We start from the raw sequence: 21,961 nt of genomic DNA, 5'->3' as shown, positions 1-21,961 counted from the left end.
TTTAGTTTAAATATCCTACTTGTAATTGTAAATTACTGGCATCCCATTTCAAATTGAACACAGCTGACCTATGCAGCCTTCTCAAATCTAAGATGAAAATAAAAACAAGTTTTAAAAATGTTAACAGAAATGCATCATCATTAACTTTACTCCTTCTGGAAATCAGGTGACTTTTTATTTACAGTACCAGAAATGCTGACTAGGGTATCAAACACTGTGAAGCAGTTTCCCAGACAAACTTAATTTTCCTTTCAATGGTGAATCTCCATTCAAAATATGAGGTCAAAGACTGGCTATCCCTGATCCCTGTCCGGGAAACTGCCCCTGTATGTTTACAGTACATTAGCTACATTTACACAGCTGAAATTTCAGGCTTCCTTTAAAACACTGCTATTTGCGGAAGCTGTCGCAAATAGAAAAGCACTTAACCCAGAAACTATTTGTATGGGCCGCTCTCATTTTAATAATTTCAGATATATTTTCCAAAACTATGTCACACCCGCTGCATATTTAATCAGTTTCTGTAAACACAGGGTCGGCTCGGAGCTGCTCTATCTACAGATTTATCTTTGTCTTATCAGCAGCTTCATCTCTCAATGCCTGTTTATTTGGAAACCCCATAAACGGCTTTAATTTTCTCTTCATGGAAACAGGCACTGCTTGGCACGGCTGAGATGTTATGTTTGCATTTCCAATTTAATTTCCTTTAGGAGCACAAAGTCAACCCAAACAAGCTCAGCCAGTGCCGCCCAATGAGGAAAAAATACAACACTGAGGAAGAGTCAGGTTTCTGACGTCCATCAGCTCAGCACTGCAGCATATAAAAAAAATACAGCTGTTGTGATAAAAAATCTTGAGAAAAAAATCTTAATCCTGAAACACATGGACACCTTGTCCAAAAAATATTCCTGCCTTGTGTTCAGTGTTTTAGTGTTGCTATAGGCTCTGGAGCCACTGTTACCCTGACTAAGAAGAAACAGGTTAAAATGTGGATGAATTTCTTTTTCTTTTTTTTCAGCTAATTACAGGTTTGGGAGAGATGCACTGACAGATATTTCCTGATAAAAGTGTACAATTTCTCAATGTAATCCAAAGAATTGCTATTCTAAAATGAAAAATCAAACACGCACACAAAAAAGTCAGAATTCACTTTCATTCATTTCACCACTTCGTCACATTGTATAAATAGAATAGCCTATATCAGGGGTCACTAATAGACGGACTGCGGTCCTGGTCCGGACACATACGTTGTCCAATCCGGACCCAAACCGATAAAAGACAGAGAAGGATTTAATTCTGACAGTGTTCATTTAAAGCGGCGGAGCGTTTATTGTCTTTATGGTTTACGTGCTTTGCAGCACAGTAAACTCACAGACCAATCAGGCGGTGAGAAGTCGCAGAATAAAGCGAGAAAAACTAATACAGATGGTGCGCACCAGAAAACAACATTAAAATACTACATTCATAAAACATATTAACAGTGATGTAACCGAGCGGTGTTACTTGGAGGAATTAAAGAGAAACAACCGAGACAAGAGCGTAAAATATTCCACTTTACTCCACCACTCGCAGGCTCGCTCCCTCTACTCCCAAAACAACCCTACCTCAACACTAAGGCAACCCCCAGGGGACCTAAAGCATTGGCAACTCCCCCATTAGTTTTACCCACAACATAATAAAGTATGCTACATTAATAATATTAAATAAAATAAAGCTGCTGTTTTTAAAAAAAGCTGATATTTTGGCCGAATTCAGCAAACATTTCTCCATATATTGTACGATTTATCATTCATGTAATTAATATTATGACAGGCAGGCACAAATCTAATATAAAATCAAACATGATAAATGTAGCATTGTGAAACAAAGTAAACAGATTCACATTATTAGACTCGATATGTTAAATTATTGAGGGTGTTTCCATTTATTTTATTATAGTTTGATAATGTAATTATTGTGACAGGCCTATTTAAAACAATACATATTGTTGACTTGTATGTGTAATTTGATTTGTCTTTCAGTTGTTGATAAAACACTGACAGAACTACTATAGGCTTTATCAGTAAACAGAATAAAACATTGAATTATAACACAAGTTAACATTGGCGACTGTCCGGACCTTAGCCTGATAAAAATTTTCTCTAACTGGACCAAACTGAATTCTAATTAAATACCCCTGGTCTATATGTATTTCTGGCTTTCTTGTCAAAGAAATAGCATAAAAATCCTACAGTTTAAAAATATGAATTGAACGCTGAACATTAATATCTGCACATATACAGCTGTGGAAAAAATAAGAGTTTGTTAGTTTGTAAAGAATGAAACAGTAGTCCATGTAGAACTGTTAGAACTAAAGGTTGGAAAGCAGGTCGCAGTTCTCGCAAGCGTTGGTTGCGAGAACCAAAAAAATGAGAACTGTAACAAAAACTAAAAAAATGGAGGTGCCAGGTTGGCCTGAGCAGGTTGTTGTTCCATGTCATGAAAGGGGAGGAGCCAGAATGTCTCTCCTTCAGGGACAAGATTATCCTGGATGTTTTATAGAGGGTGCTCCCCTCACAGTTTTTCCAGAGTCTAGACACCCTATCCCTAAGCATGCACACTCAGCTTTCACCAGCCAGAATTTTTTGTTAATTTCTCCTTCTTATCTAATGATATTAAGATGGAGTCGACAGTGAAAATGGAGCTTCTCCAAGTCCTCTTTTGGGGTCTCACATGTCTTCCAAGCTCTCAAAAATGTAAATAACTAATTTTACTGCAGAACAAAGGGTTGTCTAGTATCTACATGGATAGCTATGGTATGATAACAGGTACATACCACTTTTGAAAACTATTGTTTTATGTGATTTTGTGCCATTTTATTTTTCACAAAAAATTATAAAATAACTTCCACTACCAGACTCAGACCTGTCTAAAGTGGAGTAGAAATACGGAGAGAAGAACACTAAATCACGCTGGGCTGGGATCCTGTCAGCTTCAGTCGTCTCTTTAAGCAGTAATTTGCTGTGTGGATCCACAACCTACAATTACAATAAACCATCCCTGACTGACCTGAAGTTATGTGCAGAAGAATGATATGTTAGCCAATACTTTAAAGGACATAAATATTCTGAAATATGTACCAAGGAATGCTCAACAACTCAGCTGACAGTCAGTTGCAGTTGTTTTTGCAGATGTTGAGCTAAAATATGACAAGCCAATAATGTTATGACCTCAGTGGTGAATGAACCCTGTGTCTAACTGAGCTGTTTTACCATTTATACTAATAGCTACATTCTAAAAAAAGAATGTAGAATGTTCTGAGGGGTTAATTAACTTCATAATTCAGGTAATTCACTTAATTTATCTTATTCTTTTAAAATGCCACAAGCTTGTGTAGATGTTACTTTAATAAAATATCTAATGCTACATTTTTTGGGGGGAAAAATACAAAAGTTGGTTTAGTGCGGTCAAAATTAATACATTTACTAGTTTGATTAATCTAGAAACTTTATTCCAGATTAATCACATCACTAGCCCCATCATGGAAACAATTTTTTGTGAACAATACATCATCAGAAATGATTGAAATATATGATTTAGCTGGAGAAGAAAGAAACCTTGGGAGGAACCAAGCCTCACACGTACCTTGTACAATCACATGTACCACCAAAAAGTCTTTTTACATCCCAATGAGTCTAATACAGCTCTGAAAAAAATTAAGAGACAACTTGTTTTGCTATTTATAGGTATATGCTTCAGTAAAATGAACACTGTTGTTTTATTCTACAAACTATGGACAACATTTCTCCCAAATTCCAAATAAAAAATTGTCATTTAGAGCATTTATTTGCAGAAAATGAGAAATGGCTGAAATGACAAAAAAATATGCAGAGCTTTCAGACCTCAAATAATGCGAAGAAATCAAGTTCATATTCATGACGTTTTAAGAGTTCATAAATCAATATTTGGTGGAATAACCCTGTTTTTTAATCACAGTTTTCATGCATCCTGGCATGTTCTCCTCCACCAGTCTTTTACACTGACTTTTGATAACTTGATGCCACTCCTGCTGCAAAAATTCAAGCAGTTCAGCTTGGCTCTATGGCTTGTAATCATCCATCTTCTTCTTGGTTATATTACAGAGGTTTTCAATTTGGTAAAATCAAAGAAACTCATTATTTTTCAAGTGGTCTCTTATTTTTCTCCAGAGCTGTATGTTCAGGTGAACAGCCACAACAGCAATGGAAGAAAATTCCTAGTTAGAGTTCATATAAAGTTGGATGTAATTGGTAGTGGAGAAAGAGCAACTAGTCCAAAGCAGGTGGCATAAACTGGAGTGGTGGGCAGCTGACTTATGGTGGGTGTTGGGTTTAAGAAAGTTAAAGCTCCTGAATACAAAAAATAGAAATGCAGACAAACATATGATGAAAATATTTGGGGCAACTAAGGGTTGACACACAATCACAGTACAACGAGATAAAAATAAATGGGTTTTTAGGCTTTTATTTCATGGTTGAAAGTGACACTACATTAAATTCAATTGATTTGAGCACATGCAGCATGGAGGCATGGAGTAGTGTTTTATACAAATAATGAATATGGGCCTGTAGTTCTCGTCTATGTTACAGTAATATACAGTCACTGGTGTGAGACGTGTGCTATTTCTTCTTGCCTGCTTTGGCAGCTTTGTCCAAACCTTGGATGAATCTGCGCGGAATTTGATATTGTTCTATAAGAAATAAAGGGAAAAAAGAAAGAAAAACATCAAAAATAAAGAGTAAATGAATAAATATAATATTTAAAGACATTCTTGAGATGATTTAGATAAATTAATTAAACCATATCATACCTAGAAGCAGTCTGCCAACGTGTTGCACCTGGTTTCCCTGGATTTGCACCAGCTGCCGGTCTTTGGCTCCAGGGACGTCGTGGAGATTGGCGCTAGCCTGGACCACACGCTGCAGGGTGTCTGATACCATAGCTGGGTCTATTCCAAAGCCCTCCAGGTTTTTTATTATCGTAACCTAAAAACATCAGATGAATAAGGGCAGGAAATATATAATTATCCCAAATCTTACAGAGAGTAAAACATGCAGAAAGACGAGGATACGAGAAGAACAGTTTCCTATTAGAGGAAAGTTCTAAAAAGTGTTTTGAGAGATGCACAGAGTTTCATAGCAATAAAACACAGACATTGTGTTCTTATTCTGTAGATAGCATCATTAGGAGCTTTGCATGTCAGCACTTTTTCTTCACAAGAAAACTGAGTGTGGTATATTAGTGTGGTATATTTTGGTGAGTCTGCCCATTGAAACAGTTAATCTTTTCTTCATTTACAGCACCCAATCATCTTAAACCATTTATTTTAATAGCATTAACCACTGCTAAAAAGTAATACTGTTGGACTAGAAAGACAGAACACAAACTTAATTTAATCATTGGCTTAATTTCCTTATAGATCATTGCAACTTGGAGGCTCACAGCAAATCTTAAAAAAAAAAATAGATCATTTGAGGAAGCCTGGTCACTTTTCTTACAATATATTAAGAGCTGACTGCTTTGTTTATATTTTTATAACTGAGTCTGTCTTGTCATTGTCTTATTGTTTTCTTTTTTTCCCTCTCTCTTTTCTCCCTCCTCTTCCTTATGTGTATATGTGCATCTATAAATAATAATAATAATAATAATAATAATAATAATAATAATAATAATAATAATAATAATAATAATAATAATAATAAAATAACCAGTTTATCTTCAATCAATTTTTTTATAATGCTTAAATTCTAACCAAACTTAATTAACATAATCATATACGGAAATACATCCATTAGCGTAACATCCTAATGCGTCACAATGATGGCCTGGCCAATTGATAACAGGCTTTGTACCAAACCACACACTACTTCAATGTTTATAAATAGTGCACCACCTTCAAAAGTGTGTTTATTAAGATAGTAATTAAGAAAGTTAATAAGTACCGTATTTTTTTGCACTATAAAGCACATTATCAATGCCTATTTTATTTTCTGGTCTGTTTTCATTCACCAGGCACATTGTATTATAATGAGCATTTTAGGAAAAACTATAAGGACCTTCTAATTCCAAAGGTCTCACTGCTGGGTGGTAGTAGGGGATAGTTAACTAAGTTAAGTAAAGCTAAGCTAAGTAAAAAAAAAAAACTGTAATAAAAAAAGGTCTTTCTTTTAAAATCAAATGAGCTCTGGATGTTAATCCACACATATTTCTATCCTAACAACTGTTTATTTGGGTGAGTAAAGCGCTTTTGTTTATTAACAGTAAGCTTGGATTCCCAAATTTCTCTCGCACTAGGCTGGAGCATTATCGGATAACCGCTCCAAATAGTGCTAGCCAGGGTTAGCAGCAGGCTACAGGCCGATAATACTCATCTCTGAATGGGGAAATAGCGAGCGTGGTTAGCGGCTAATGCTAATGCTACTCCAGCCCTGGTGCTGGAGAACTAAATTGAAACTCCTTTATAAAACTACAGTTCAGCAGAGTGGCTTTACTGCTCCCTACAACCTGAATGGTAAAATTCATACATAAGATGCACTGGATTAAAAGGCATGCTAACAATTTTTGGGAAAATTAAAGGATTTTTTGTGCAAAAAAGTTATCGGACTGTAGCCAGCTGCTAACTCCGCCTAGCACTGCTGGAGCAGTATTAGCACTACTTGCTAACTGCACTAAGCGTTAGCGGTTAGCTGCTAATGCTAATGCTTCAACCTTAGTGCTGGAAAATTTGGGAATCTAAGCTTACTGCAAATAAATGGAAGCGCTCTACTTACCCAAATAAACAGTTTTCAGGAGAGAAAATTAAATGTGTAACTTAACATCCAGTGCTCGTTTGACTTTGAAAGAAAGTATCATCCAAAAAATATGGTATGTCTTTTGAGTACCTTCTTATTTGAACCTCTGGAGGCCACAGAGACGTCTATGGGTTCCACCTGCCCTTTCTTGACTACAGGAGGCTGGCCTGGGAACAGCAACTGATGGCAAGCCTGCATCTTGTTCAAAGTCCTACAAACATAGTCCATAAAATTCAGTTCACCTTCATCAATAAGATCTAAACAATTGCTGGTCTGTAAATAGATTAATTAACACTGCATTAAAATGATTATAGAGAACAGTTTTTCTGTCTAAATCTGCTTGATATCTGACATGCTTCCTTTCAGTGTTCATAGAAGATACAAGAATATTTTTTTCGGTGTTTAACACTAAAATAAAGCGTCAGTCCGCAGACAGAGATTAAGACAAATCATAGACTATATTTTTCTGTCAATTGAAAATTATGTGAAGTTTCAGACTAGGCCTAAATCCTTTCCAGAAAATTTCCCCACTGTGTTCTAAAACCACATCGCCTTGTCTGATAAAAAAAAATAAAGATCTAGATTTAAAATTTTCCTGCTTATGAATCTCTTTCTGCTAGTCTACAAGAAGACTCACCTGCTAAACAGGTCATCCCATTTCAACACCTCCACATCCTGGTACTCAGACTTCTCCAGTAGGCAGTCGCACAGTATAGGGTTAATTTTTACATAACTGATTAACAGAAAGAATAGCGGACAAGTAGAAAGGGAAGTATCAGTTTACAGCTTTTATAAAACCACAGAGGTTTAATTACATTAGTTTTTAAGCAAAGATGCTTTTTGCAGTTTAAACAGCAGTTTTTTTTAATTCTGTCTGCAAAATATTAATGTTACAGAAGGAAAGAAATCTATAATAATAACTACAATGCAGCAAAGGAAGAGTTGGACATTACGATAAAAAAAATATTGATTCACAATATTTAAAGACCTTTTCACAATACACATTATGTATCAATGTTTAGACATGCAGAAAAAAAAACATAAGCTTTAGCAGATATTTAACTATATATAACTACTGTTCAAATGCACTTTCATGCACTGCACAGTTCTTTACAGTTTATAACATTTTTTTTAGTTGCTCTTTAGCAATGGATTTTCTCAATATGCCTATAAAAGGATATTATCCATACAATCAGAAAATGTATTACAATAGGACAAAAGATATTTCTTATGTACCTTTTGTTGGTTTCGTGGACGAGCTCATTTCTTTTCACATAATCTGTGATGATGGTCCTCACTTCACTAGCTTGAAGAACAGCACCTTTTCTGAAACACACATTACACACTCACTGAAGATACACACGCAAACACAATCTGTACTGTACCAACAAACACACCGTGCTCACTTTTGATGAGTGTCCTGGAAGAGTGGCTGAAGACGTGCAGTGACCACATAAAGGGGGGTGATTTCAGGGGGGTGATAGACCACCTCACAGCTTTCTCCTTGCTCCCCACTTTCCTCTGATGGCTCCCAGTCTTCTGGGACGCAGAAGGAACGTATCCTGGATTGAAACAATTAGAAAAATTTAATCAGTATTGGTATTTTTTAAAGTATTGGCCACCAATTGTTTAAAGAGCAACTAAACTAAAACTTGAATGATATTTGCAGCGCCCTCTCAGGTTAAACTGTGCTATAGGTGTGGATGATGTGTCCGTGTACTTTGGTACACAGATCAGTCAATCAATAATTTCGCCCCCTGCTGACATCCAACCATCTGGGCCTCACTGCTATCAGAGGCAAACTGTTGCTGCTGCTTCTGCAGCTCAGCCAATCAGCTTTCCTTCTTGCCCTGCCTCTAAACCCATACATCACCCAGTTCCCCTCCCATTTTTTTTATCCCTTTTCAAATTTGAGCTGAGGGTGAGAGGGAGCTAAGCTGAAATCAAGGGGTGTAGTGCCCCTTTACGTGTGATCCTATCTTGAACTAATGCCAGAATGAGATGAGTTGTAGCTGAATGCAATGAAATCCTCACAGCAATGCTCTAAAATCTAGCAGATTTCCTAAACATTAAAGACAGCTTTATAAAGTGGAATAAGCATTATATTTTATATTCTTGAAAGTAGGCACCACCATTTTTGAACATAAGATAAGATAAGATAAGATAAGATAAGATAATCCTTTATTAATCCCCTAATGGGGAAATTTACAAATGTTACAGCAGTACAGAGGAAAGGACAGAGAAACAGGTCAGGAAAAAATATAAACAAATAATAATAATAAAAATATGTATACAAAAACAATTACAGGAAATATAGAAAGATACTTAAAAAATATATATATAGTAAAGGAAAAAAATACATACATCTAGTGCAGGGGTCGGCAACCTTTAACACCCAAAGAGCCATTTAGACCCGGTTTCCACATAAAAGAAAACACTGGGAGCCGTTTTGGGCCCTATTTTAGCGTTTTATAGCGCACCAGTCATTTGCGTATTACGCAATTTGATTTAGTGTCTTTGGAATCGTGAGGGTGCAAAAATACGCCTTTGCACAGCTCAAAAAGGAATGTACTAGAAGTGCTGCGTGATGTGGGAGTGGGGTGGCGGTGATATGTGATATTTTGTTGAATGTTGTCATGGTTTTAATCAGTCAGTGGATAAACCAGAAGCTATTTTAACAACGTGTGCGCTGTTGACTGTTGACAGGGTGTAAGTTAGCAATGAGCATCACGACGCGACTTGCCCAGGGTGTACAATACGGCCCTTTGAATTCTTGAAAAATATAATAACAAAAAAAGCAACACGCCGAGATATTTTTCTTTTCTTGCATTTCTCCATACTTGGCCTACCTGGGGTTGAAAGTATCGATACATGGATGGCGTTTTGGCGGGTATACCGGCTTTCGCAAGTGTGACGCTTATTTTGAGCGATGAAATATAATAAAATATCATTTTGTTTTAATATTTCAAGATAACAATAATCTTACAATTTAGAACTATTTAAAAAAAAGCAACTAACACAAAATAAAATACACTTCAATTAAATACTTAAAAAATATTTTCACAAGCCACGCGGAGCCGCAGTATTAGGATGAAAGAGCTGCATGCGGCTTCGGAGCTGCGGGTTGGTGACCACTGATCTAGTGCATATTGATATGATTATGTTAGGGTGTGACCGGTATTATTGCACAAAGAGTAACAGTGAATAAATATCAAATAAATAGTAGATAAAAAGGTGAGAAAAATATTGCACGTTAAACATATTGCACAAATGGTGATAAGGGGATCACAGTACGTGTAGTGAGATGGATATTGAACACGGTAGGCATTACAGCTATACTGAGTAGTATGTACGTTTTAGCTTCTCAGTCAGCTTTTTGAAGTAGAGTCACCTAAAATTCAGGCTTTCAGTTAATTACTTGAATTTCGGGTCTCTTAATGTGTTTAAGAGCTTCAGTTGTAAAGTTAAGTTAAGAGGTTAAGTGGGTATACAGTGAATAGCTCATAATTTGAGTAATAAAAAAAATGACTTTAAGAAATCAAAAAATTAAGTCAATCCGGGAAAAAAAAAAAAAAACTTTATAATGAAACTGGCTCTTTTTAGGAATGCCCCAGAAAAGGAAGACTAAGAGTTACCTCTGTTGCAAAGGATATTTATCAGAGTTACCAGCATTAGACTCTGCAAATTAACAGCACCTCAGATAAAGGCCATCTAAATGCATCACAGACTATTTTTGGTTTGTTTAACACTTGTAGGGCTTTTTCACACCAGCACTGTTTGGTCCGGTTAAAACTAACTCTGGTCCGTTTGTAACTTTAGTGCGGTTCGATTGAGCAGGTGTGAAAACAGTAATCGCACTCGGGTGCGGATCAAAAGCTCCAGCTAGAGGAGGGGGTCTCGGTTCGGTCCCAAACGAACTCTGGAGCGGTTCGCTTGTGGTGAGAACGTGATCCGGTCTCGATCGGATCCAGCTGTTAAATATAATATAATATAAACTGCTGATAAAGCAAGCACAGTTTAAACTGATATATTAGCCAGATAAGGCTAATTACCACAGCTGTGAACAAACGCTGTGTCTATGCACGCGCCGTCTGCGCTGCATTCACCTCTCACAGCCGCGTGACTCTGTTTATTATGTATAAATCTGCGCTGCATGTAGAAACACTGTGTGTGAAAGTGCAGCGTTTCAGCGTTCAGTGTTAAAGCACAGATATTTGCGCTGGAACACAAAATCTTCTCGCTATATTTACTTTTTTCGTATATTTATATTTAACGTACTCCCGTGTCAGACAGCTCTGACCAATCGGAGGACACAGGCTGTTCGCGTGGTTTATTGATGCGCATTTTGGTGCGTTTACATTTAAGCCTATGTGAAACCAGACCGAACAGAGGGAGAAAACGCTCCAAGTAAACTAACTCATTAACTGATTCGGACCAGAGAAACGAACTACAGGTGTGAAAACGCCCTTAATTTACTACATGATTCCTTATGTGTTCCAATGTAGGGAAAAAATAAATAATGAAATAATGAAGTGCTTTTAAGAGAACCTTCACTTACGCAGAGTTCTTCCAGTCAACTTCCACAATGCTGTCCACTCCTTTACTCAACTCCTTTACTTGAACCAGACTGTGCTCCTTCTGCATGGTCTGCAGAAACTTTGAAAACTTTAAAAGAAACAGAGAAAGAAAAGACAGATTACACTCATTTACTCGAGCTTTAGGTTAAAATTTTGTGAAAATAAGTGAAAGTAAGACAACACACACCTTCTTATAGCTGGACTTTTTGATGTCAATGTGCTTTCCTTTAGGACTGCAAAACAGAATTTAAAAGATAAAGATAAAAAAAATTAAAACACACAGTAAGGAAACTGTTGGTCAGACTTATAACACTGGTCTGGAAATGCTTAGCGTAAAGTAGCACACAGTAGATAGCAGAAGGTTCAGTTATGAAGCTAGATGTCTAAAAGGTTGTGTACCAGCAGGAGACCATGTGCTTGCGGAGGAAGGTGCCGGTCAGCAGGGGGAGCTCAGACTTCTTCAGTTTAGTTTTCAGGGCGTGAAGGAAACACTGATACAACAGAGAATCCATCTGCTCTGTAAAGAGATCAAGAACCCGTGTCAATATTAATAATACCAGCATATGCACACAATCAATAGTAATATCTGCTTAATAAACCTTATGATGCTTTAAAGGAGCCTGTTTGCTAACAGGTGGTGATATGAGGTCAGGTGACCATGGCAGAAGACAAAGAAGACTATAAATGTAAAAGCCCATCATAAAACTATTTAAACTAAATACAATTAATGAATTGTGAATTAATGATAGTAAACCTGTATTGCCTGCAGAAATATGTGTATATTTAGGGCTGGGAGATATGACCAAACAAAACCTCATACAGTGGCTTGTAAAAGTATTCATACCCCTTAAACTTTTTTTTTTGACATTTTATCACCTTACAATCACAAATTTAAATATATTTTATTGAGATTTTAAGTAATAGACACAAAGCGAAAATTGTGTTTTTTTATTTTTTATTTTAATCAAATAAAAATCTAAAGTGTGACATGCAAAAGTATTCAGCACCCCTATATCAATACTTCCTAAAGATACCGTTTGCTGCAAATACAGCTACAAGTTTTTTGGGGTATATCTCCAGCTATATCTAGTATATAACCAGCTTTGCGCACATTCTTCACAAAACAGCTCAAGCTCAGTCAAGATGAATCATTGGTTGTAACTATTTGTTCGATAATGAGTATCTAATTTAATTAAAAACATTAACTGAAATACATAAAAGCCATTCGAAAATTTAAATATATGTAAGAAAAGTCAATTTTGCAAGGACTTGGGTGTGTAAATGTTTCTCTTTTTTTCTAAATTCATCAATATTTTCAATATATAATCTAGACTACAATTGATTCTACAATTATTTGCATACTTGCATACATTGAAACCTTTCCTACCCTAATTAATTTGGAATGCAGCATGTGTGTAGTTCACAACTGCGTCTCATTGTCACAGACCTAATTAGACACTAATGGGCCAGTGTTCCAAAGTGAGTTTACAGAGCCTGGAAATTACATCACCAATTACATCACCAATTACATCATCAAGAAACATTTTTATGGGATCGCTCCACCATTAATGCAGGATTCAGCCTTTGTTTACTCTGATTAAATGTCACATTGCACATAATTGTGGAGTTTGCCAATCACCATAAAAGCAAAGCAAAAGAAACGAGATTAAAAAAACTGCAAGTTTAATAGACTTTCCACACATTGATCATGCTATAAAAGTAAATCAAAAGAGCTAAATAAGATAGTGACCTTGTGGATTTGATTTTGTGGATCCATAGAAATCTCCCAAGTTCAGAGTTCAGAATTTTTACCTGAATATGTGTTAGATATCAAACAAACACTCTTAATTAAAAAGAAAGCAGGATGATAATTTGGGCAAAATGTTCAGAAATGTCTTTGAGGATAAATAAGGATAATCATTCACAGTCTAAGCTCTTAAAAAGGTACTACATTTCCAGATGCATATAGTTATAAAACTCAAGATGGATGTATTAAATGGGGTCAAATGTACACGGACATGCCAAAAGACATGGGATAGCATGTAGTATGTTTATTTAACTTCCTAGGACCTGGCGTCTACATGTGTGGATATCAGATTTTGGGTTGTCTAGACCACAACACTAAATTTTGCCCTACAAGGTCCAGGTGTCCTCTTATGAGGCTATTATACTGTCACCTACTGGTGGCAGAAGAGTTTACACATTACAATTTCGATTTTGTTCAGAAATTTAAAATGAACAGTTAATACAGTATATATATATATATATATATATATATATATATATATATATATATATATATATATATATTTTTTTTTTTTTTTTTTTTTTTTTACCAAGCCATATTGTGTAAAGTTTTTGTTTTGCATTTAGGCAAAAAATGCTGCTTTGTTCAGGCACAAAATACATGTTTTGTACATCATTACTAATAGCAACTGTTGTGTTTTATCAAAATATAAAACTACAGTCCTCATTTCTCAGAAACTACATCATGTAAAAAGATAATTCTTTGTTTTTACGTTAATCAGGTGCCAATTAGCCCAAATAGCAAAAATAAATACAAAATAAAAAAAGTTTGGGGCTTAGGAGGTTATAGGAAGACTTGGACATGCCCACATCTGTATAAGTTGTGAGTTGATGTCTTGTGAGTGAGGATGAACACTGGCCATTGCGCTCATGGCAATATGATTTGAATCATCCGAATTTGGCGGTGGTTTAAGAGTGGGTTTCAGATGGACGGTAAATTCAATATTTGAAGTTGCAGGTATTTAACATGCCTTGACCCACAGTGTTATAGCATGTCAGGGTTTGATAGCTCATCATAAATGCGCACACACTTCAAAATAACTGACCTTGTGGTGATCTAGAGTCCTCCTCCTCCACCTCCTCCTCCTCTTCGTGTAATCTCTGCTCCTCCTCTTTCTCTTGCTTGCTGAGGCTGAGGTCCTGCAGGCCTTGACAAGACGATTCCACAGCAGCTATCTCAGAGCCATTCTGTCCTTCACTATCCTCCCCCTCGTTTTTCATCACCTCTTCCTCTTCTTCTTCCCCACATTCCACTCCGTCCATCTCTCCATCAGCCTGTACTGAAGTGTCAGTGACCGGTATGATAGGAGGAGCAGTCTTGTCACCAAAAGCCCTAAATTTAAGTCAAGCAAAAGGTCAGTTTAGGGGGAATGAGAAACATTTACAAAATCACAAATAGGTTTTAAAGAAATCTAGGGATGTACCTTTGCAGTAACTTAATTACTGCAAAAAAAGACTGGATCAAACATACATAGGGATAATTAAATTAAAACAAAATGGAAGTTCGTTGATAAGTATAACAACCCTGAGGACTGAGCAATCTGCCAAAGTCACAGTGCACCTGGCTCTTAAAGAGAATGGTAAGTGAAAAGTTTTTGCTGGTTTAGAGCACAGTAAGGTGTAATTTTACTGTCGTTATGATAGCAAATACACAATCTAAATCAAGCTGCGCAGTGCACAGTTGACAGATCACATTAAGATCGCTAAAATATGACCCAGTGTTTCGTCTAGAGGCTGAGCCAAGTCTCTGAGGTGTGAGTTAAAGTCAAGTCAAGTCCTAAAGTGCAAGCCAGGTACTGAGTCTTAAGGTGGGTCTCATGGAGGAAAGTCAAAGTTAAGCTAATGTCTTTGGGGTGCAAACCCAGGAATCCAAGTTGGAGTCTTCAAACTCTACGTGTGAGTTTATCATAACTTTTTTGATGGTCTTTGACTGCACTTAAGGATACTTTCAAAGTTCTTTAATTTTCTTCAGATTGACTGACCATTCACAAAGCATTCTTTTCTTTATTTAGTCAAGCAGTTCTTACAATAATATGGATTAGAACTTTCTAGTAGATAGAGCTATTTACTGTATACCAACTCTATCTCTAAACAACACAACTGATGCTTTTAAACACATTAAGAGGCAAGAAATTCAAGTAATCAACTCTTGACAAGTTCAGCACAGCTGTTAACTGAAAGCCATTCCAGGTGGCTCTACCTCATAAAGCTGACTGAGAAAATACAGCCAAGATGTGCAAATCTGTCATTTAAGAAAAAGGAGCCTACTTTTAAGAATCTAAAATATAAAATACATTTTGGTTTGTTTAACTCTTATTTGTTTACTAAATAATTCAATATGTTTTTCTTCATAGCTTGTATGGCTTTAGTATTAATCTACAATGCAAAACATTTTAAATAATAAAAAAGCACTACATTTTGAGGGGTACTATTTTTTCAGACTATAAGGCACTGGATTAAATGAAAGTAGTAAGGATGCTTACATCTAAGTGCCGTGTTTCCCTTCTAACGGGGGAAGTGCCTTAGTAAACAAAACTGTAATTGAAAGAAATTTATTATTTTTATTTTTTTACAGTCTAACAAGCACTACATGTAAATCTACACAGATGTCTGTCCTTAAAACTGTTTGTGTGAGTAAAGCTTACAGCTTATTTGGGTGACCTTCTGTTTACAGTACGCTTAGATTTCCAATATTTTATCCAAAGGTGAGTTTTCAGTGAAGATTCTCCAGCACTAAGGCTGGGAGCAGCAGCATTAGCATTAGTTGCTAACGGGAGCAAGTGGGATGTAAATGAAACCCAGTTGTACTAGCCTGAGGAACCTTGAGTGTTCTGGTAAGCCAGGGAGCTATCAGCTAGTGGTTTGTTGGATGTAGCTTGTTTTAACACAGGAAAGACGCAGACTACAGTCCAATATACTCGCCTCTGAACAGTGAAAGAACTAGCGCTGTGGTTAGAGGCTAATGCTAATGCAGGTGTACCCAGCCTTAGTGCTGGAGAAACTTTACTGAAAACTGATCCATATAACGCTGTACTTTGGCAGAGTTGCTTTACTGCTCCTTAATACCTGACCAGGAGAAAATTTGACTCGTACTATACATATTGCACACTTGTGGCTTCAGACGTAAAGATGATTAACATGCAAAAAGTTGTTAGACTGTGAATGATGGACTGTGTATATGCTTACCACAGCTGGTCCATGTATGTGTGTAATACATTCAGTCCTTTCCCCTTCATCCCGCTACTCCTCATGTCACTGCTTGACATGGCAGCTGTGCCCACAGCAACCGGAGCCCTGTAACCAAGCAACCCTGTCAAAACTCCCTATTATAAGAACCACTGTAAAAACAAGTAAAGCTAATTTAACTCTATATTTACATAGCCAGGTTATTGAAAGTGATTATATACAGACAGGTTACCTGTTGGACACTATATTAACAGCACAGCAGTCCCCCTTCTTTACATCAGGCAGACCAGCAGAGGACACCACCACCCCGGGGAGCATGAGATCTGTAGAAGTCGATAAAAATATATATTTAAATATATATTAAAACATATATTTAAATCTAATTCTGCACATATACTCACCTGCTCCACCCATTAACTTCTGCACTACCGGAGCCCATGTAGTGAAAGCTGCCAACATATCAGGATATCGCCAAAGTGTGTACACTGTTGAAAACATGAAGAACCAAATTCTATCCTGTTCAACGACAATTATGAAAACCCAAAAATAAGTGTCTCAGAAAATCAGAATATCATATAAGACCAACTTGTTATTTTGGCAGTGTGCCAAGTCCTGCTGGAAAATGAAATTCACATTTGGACTTGATATAACACAGAGGACAAACACCAGCAGATGACATGGCTCTCTAAACCATAATTGACTATCAATAAATTTTGCATTTCAATTGGAAATCAAAGGACCAGAGTCTGGAGGAAGAGTGGAGAGACACAAAGTTCAAACTGCTTGAGGTCTAGTGAGAATTTTCCATAATCAGTGATGGTTTGGAGAGACATATCATCTGCTGGTGTTGGTCCACTGTGTTGGTCCAAAAGAAGTGCTGTGTTTTCCCAGAAAGTCTCCGCTGACAACTTTTATGGAGGTGTGGATTTCATTTTCCAGCAGGATTTGGCACACTGCCAAAAGTACCAAATGGTCTTATATAATATTCTAACTTTCTAAAACAAGGATTTTTAGCTTTTCATTGGCTTTAAGCCATAATCATCAATAATAAAATAAATAAACACTTAAAATGAATCACTCTGTGTGTAATACATCTATATAATATACGAGTTTTACATTTTAAACTGAATTACTGAAATAAAATAACTTTGCACTAACTAATGCAATAGTACTATTGTATAATACAATTTTATACACAGACATGCTAAAAGCCATGGAAAAGCAGTATGTAAAATGATTGGGTCTTCCCAAACCATCCCCTGAGATAACACTTTACAATCTGTTTGTATAAGTTGTATAAGTTGTTAGATAAGTTGTCAGCCAAGATTTTGAGGTCTGATAGTGAGTGCACAGTGTCACATGTGTACCGGAATAACATCATAAAAGTCATTATCACCCACAGTGGACAGTGCAGTGGGCGGTAATGATCATGAATGGCGACTTCTGGCTAGAATTGTTGTTTACACTCAATGCAGTGGAACCCCACATGCAGGTCAGTGCAGTATACTATAGCTTCCGTGGAGCATGTCAAAAGTCATGGGATAGTTTCTCCTCATGATATTTTGCGTCATTTTTTATAAGCTGTACAAATCAAATTTCACATATGCATAATTTGATTTGGTAAAGAATTAGTTTCTTTACGTGCCAATGAAATACAGTACCAGTCAAAAGTTGGAACACACATCTGCTCATTCAATGTGCTCTCTTTCTTTTTAGGATTTTTTACTTAGTAAATTTGAATATTGAAGACATTTAAGATGTACAGGATCACATGTGGAATTATCTTGTAAAAAAACAAATCAGAATATGTTTCATACATTATACTTTCCTTAATGACAGATTTGCACACTCTTTGTATTTTATGAGTCTTCATGAGTCACCTGGATGGTTTTCTCAGTGTCTTGAGGGAGGAGATTCTGCAGGTGCTGAATATTAGTTAGATTTTCCTTCACACTCCTTTAACTGTTTTTATGTCTTTTTTATAAATCTACAATGTATAATATAAATTAAATAAAGAAAAAAAAACACTGAATGAAAAGGTGTGTCCAAATTTTTATATTTATTTATTTTATATATTGTTGCTCTCTTGCAATAAATTGAAGTGTACCTGTAGGATAGAGCTGTTTCTCCATCTGAAAGAACATGGGGTTCTTATGGATGACATACAGAGTAACAGCCTCTCCTTTATGTGCATAAATCTTCACAACGTTCAGTTCTTCTTTGTTCGGTACGAGTTCATTCAGGTCGTCTGCAGAGAGGGATGGGAAAGCAGCAGAGATGTCGGCTCTCAGCTTCCTCCTGCAGGAGGGACGAGGGGGAGAATGCATAACTGCAGTAACAGAAAAGCTTAAACACTAATGAACATTTCACTTTTTAAGGGCCAACGTCTTATATTGTCTGGTATTCTATTGTTTCCCCTAATTATTTTTGTTTAGCTAACAATACCTTTCATCATACATTTTTATATTTAGCCTCTTTTTTATACTTTCAAAAGCAGTGCCAGTAAAACTGAACAGTTGTCCAGTGTGTCCTGTACCATAGGGTCAACATGGTTTACTTTCAAACAGCATGTTTAAAGTACTGGTGTCAATTGATAAAAAATGTTTTTAACAGATTAATCACAACAATATTTTGTGTGGTTATATATTAATAAAAGACTGAATGTAAGAAATGTACAATGCAATTATATTTAAATTAGTGGTGTCATTTAAAATACTATACTTGTATGTTTGAGGGATGATAAAACCAACATTGGGCCCTGGAATAAAGAATGCATGATTAATTAGAAAGAGGAAACTTTTTTTAAATTTTATTTTATTGTAAACATCCCAGCTTGGTTGTGAGGCTTTCTGAGTTAGAACTTAATTTTCTAGAGATTTTTAGAGTATAAAAATCTAAGGAAGTGTTCAGTATTGCACACACGCTCACAATGGGGGAATGACCATTTAAATGGTCCTGGGGAAATTTATAACAACCAGTATTCAGTGGTGGCGTAAATAATTTGCATTGAAAAAATAATAACGTGTTACTGATTCCAAATTACATCAACAGCCCCATAGCTCAAGAGCATGTAAGACATTCAAAACAGTATATTCTTTATTCTATATTCAGGATCCTTTATACATTGCTGTATTAACCATCAATTGTTGTATTTGTGGTGTGGCTGAGTGCACACTGCACAGTACAAGGTACGAGAACAGACAGGGAGCTACCAGAGTGCAAGCAAGCGTCAGATATTCTTATTTAGTGCTGCAAGTATGTCTTCTTTAGTTCTATGTGGTCTTCTGCCAGAGCTCACATTTGTATGCATTATATATAAGTTAATTATGAATTTAATTTTAATTAATATTAGAGTATTTCCTGAGTAGAACTTAAAAAATTAGAGTCTGCATCGTGGAAATACTTTATACAACATCTGAACCTATATAGACCTTGCAATCCTTCTAAACTAATAATCATTCTCAGTGCCATTAAAAGAGAAAAATAAAGATATTTTTCCGGTATTAATCAGTAACACATCTTTTCAAATCTGTAAAGTTATTTGGAGACTTGGATTTAATTAGTTAAGTGTGAAATAACCTCCATAACCTGATCTGTTACTAATCCTTTAATACCTCAGAAATAAAACAGTAAAACACTGTCATATGAATAGGTGGAGATAACATGTGATATCCTGAATGAACAGAGACACGTTCATCAGTTCTTGTGACCTCAGAAAAAACTGTTAAAACAGTTGTTTTTATACATATTTTTGGAATGAAATAGACTCTCTAAAAAAAGACGACCTGTGTTTATTTAGTGTTATATTGGGCTCTTTAAACAACCTACAGTGAATCTGCAATCTCTCTATTTACTTAGCAAAGCGACCGGTATACAGTCATTACTGGCCACCATAACAATCAAGTGTGAAACCTCAGGATTTGTTACAACAGCAAAAACATGACAGTGCCCATGAGAACCACGCAGTAACTACAACTAACATATAACAGTATTTAAATTCACAGACAGTAGGCGTGTGTGCTGTTAAAGCTAAAAAAAAAAAAGCTATAGATAGGTTCAGATATAATATCTGACTCAGCCTGACAGCTAGCTTTATCAGAGCGGCTAGCAGTACTGACCTGTCCGACCCCTTCATTACTGTATTGGACTTCACTCGGAACGCTTTGGTGAACATGCTGCTGTGTAGAGGAGGGTCTGGTTATGCTGAAATTCCTCAGAGTAAAGCTAAATTATAACGGCAGTGTTTTAACGGGCCAATCTCAGAACATACTGCAGTTCATTTATAGCGGCTGGAATCCACCATGTGCCTGCACTGCAAAATATGTCCGGGTGGAAACAGCGGCTCGACACGGAACGGACCCGTTACACAAAAGTGTGAGCAGCCAACTTCAAAGGCCTGTTTTCATAAAGTAAAAAAAAAAAACACACTAAATAAAGGATTTTAACACATAATAATAATAATAATAATAATAATAATAATAATAATAATAATAATAATAATAATAATAATAATAATAATAATAATAATACCTTACCCTTCTACACATCTCCCAGTATGTTAAAGAGCCACTAAACCCTAAACCATCTTTTTCCATGAATAGCTGAAATGTGTTTTTCTAAACTAATGAAACATACCAGTCCTGCCTAAAGTTCTTATAAACCTTTCCTAACCTATTAAAAAAAGATGTTATTGTGGTCATTTCTGCCCTCTCAGGTTCAACCGATGTGTCTGCATACCAAAGTACACAAAGTACACACAAACATCACAATATGCAGATCCGTCAATCAATAATAACACCACTCTGCTGAGGTCGGACCATCTGGGTCTCTTCGCTATCAGAGGCACACTGCTGCTGCTGCAGCTCAGTCAATCAGCTCTCCCTCCTGCCCTGCCCCTAAACCCATACATCACCAAGTGACCCTCCCAAACTACTCCTTCCATTTTTTGCCTTTTTCAAATTTGAGCTGAAGGTGGAGTCAGCTAAAATCAGGGGTTTTAATTACCCTTCAAATATGGTAAATTAATTGCAATTGTAGTTACATTAAATCCATGAAGACCAAAAGTTACATAACTATCCGTTTCCCAGCACATACGACCTTTATAGTAATCAAGTAATCAAACCTATTTTAAGTACAGCAAGCAAAAATGCTCTTTTTTCCATCTCTGCTGCTTTGAAACAATGCAGATCTCAGCTGTCACGGCTGATTTATTTGTGTAAAATAGATTTTACAGTTATTCAACATTATGGCTTTATATGTATTGTGTTTAACTTTATTAAAGTTTGTATTTAACTTTACTATTTATTGAATTATGTTCTTGTAGATTGTATTGGGCGTTTGCAGTGAAAGAAACATTTAAAATAATAATCATAATATTATTACCATTTATATGATGTTAAAACGTTAAAACTCAAAGATAAGCCTGGTGTTCAAGAGGTTAAATGTGTACAGAAGTGTGTTCTCAGTGTATTTATGTTTACTCAGAAAATCAATATAACATGTACTTTGACCAGGGGGGCACATACCTTTACTTTTAGACTGCATTTGATTGCTCTGCACTGACTGCTGCTCTGTACAATACAT

General features: G+C 36.2%; 1 protein-coding gene across 1 annotated transcript; it reads right to left on the bottom strand.

Moving 5' to 3' along the window:
• Positions 1–4,456: 4,456 nt before the first annotated feature.
• On the bottom strand, positions 4,457–20,718 carry eif2d (eukaryotic translation initiation factor 2D). The gene is made up of 15 exons (XM_022670671.2): positions 20,497–20,718; positions 18,486–18,676; positions 16,780–16,863; positions 16,611–16,701; positions 16,379–16,486; positions 14,239–14,525; positions 11,786–11,903; positions 11,574–11,619; positions 11,368–11,474; positions 8,216–8,371; positions 8,046–8,135; positions 7,447–7,542; positions 6,900–7,020; positions 4,829–5,003; positions 4,457–4,708 (listed from the first exon to the last, which is right to left on the bottom strand). The coding sequence occupies exons 1-15, from the start codon at positions 20,550–20,552 to the stop codon at positions 4,638–4,640; spliced, it is 1,797 nt and encodes a 598-aa protein (XP_022526392.2). The 5' UTR covers positions 20,553–20,718; the 3' UTR covers positions 4,457–4,637.
• Between the last annotated feature and the right edge of the window lie 1,243 nt (positions 20,719–21,961).

The sequence above is a fragment of the Astyanax mexicanus genome, chromosome 12 (genome assembly GCF_023375975.1).
Source record: "Astyanax mexicanus isolate ESR-SI-001 chromosome 12, AstMex3_surface, whole genome shotgun sequence".
In the NCBI taxonomy this organism is placed as follows: domain Eukaryota; kingdom Metazoa; phylum Chordata; class Actinopteri; order Characiformes; family Acestrorhamphidae; genus Astyanax; species Astyanax mexicanus.
This window is presented reverse-complemented; position numbering and strand designations above follow the sequence as displayed.

What these genes read in the sequence shown, in the direction of transcription:
- eif2d (XM_022670671.2), bottom strand. Translation starts at nt 20,552, where the DNA reads ATGTTCACCAAAGCGTTCCGAGTGAAGTCCAATACAGTAATGAAGGGG. An exon ending in GTAATGAAGGGGTCGGACAG is followed by an intron (nt 18,677 to 20,496) that starts GTCAGTACTGCT and finishes TCCCTCCTGCAG; the next exon opens with GAGGAAGCTGAGAGCCGACA. An exon ending in TTCCAGGACACTCATCAAAA is followed by an intron (nt 8,136 to 8,215) that starts GTGAGCACGGTG and finishes TGTGTGTTTCAG; the next exon opens with AAAAGGTGCTGTTCTTCAAG.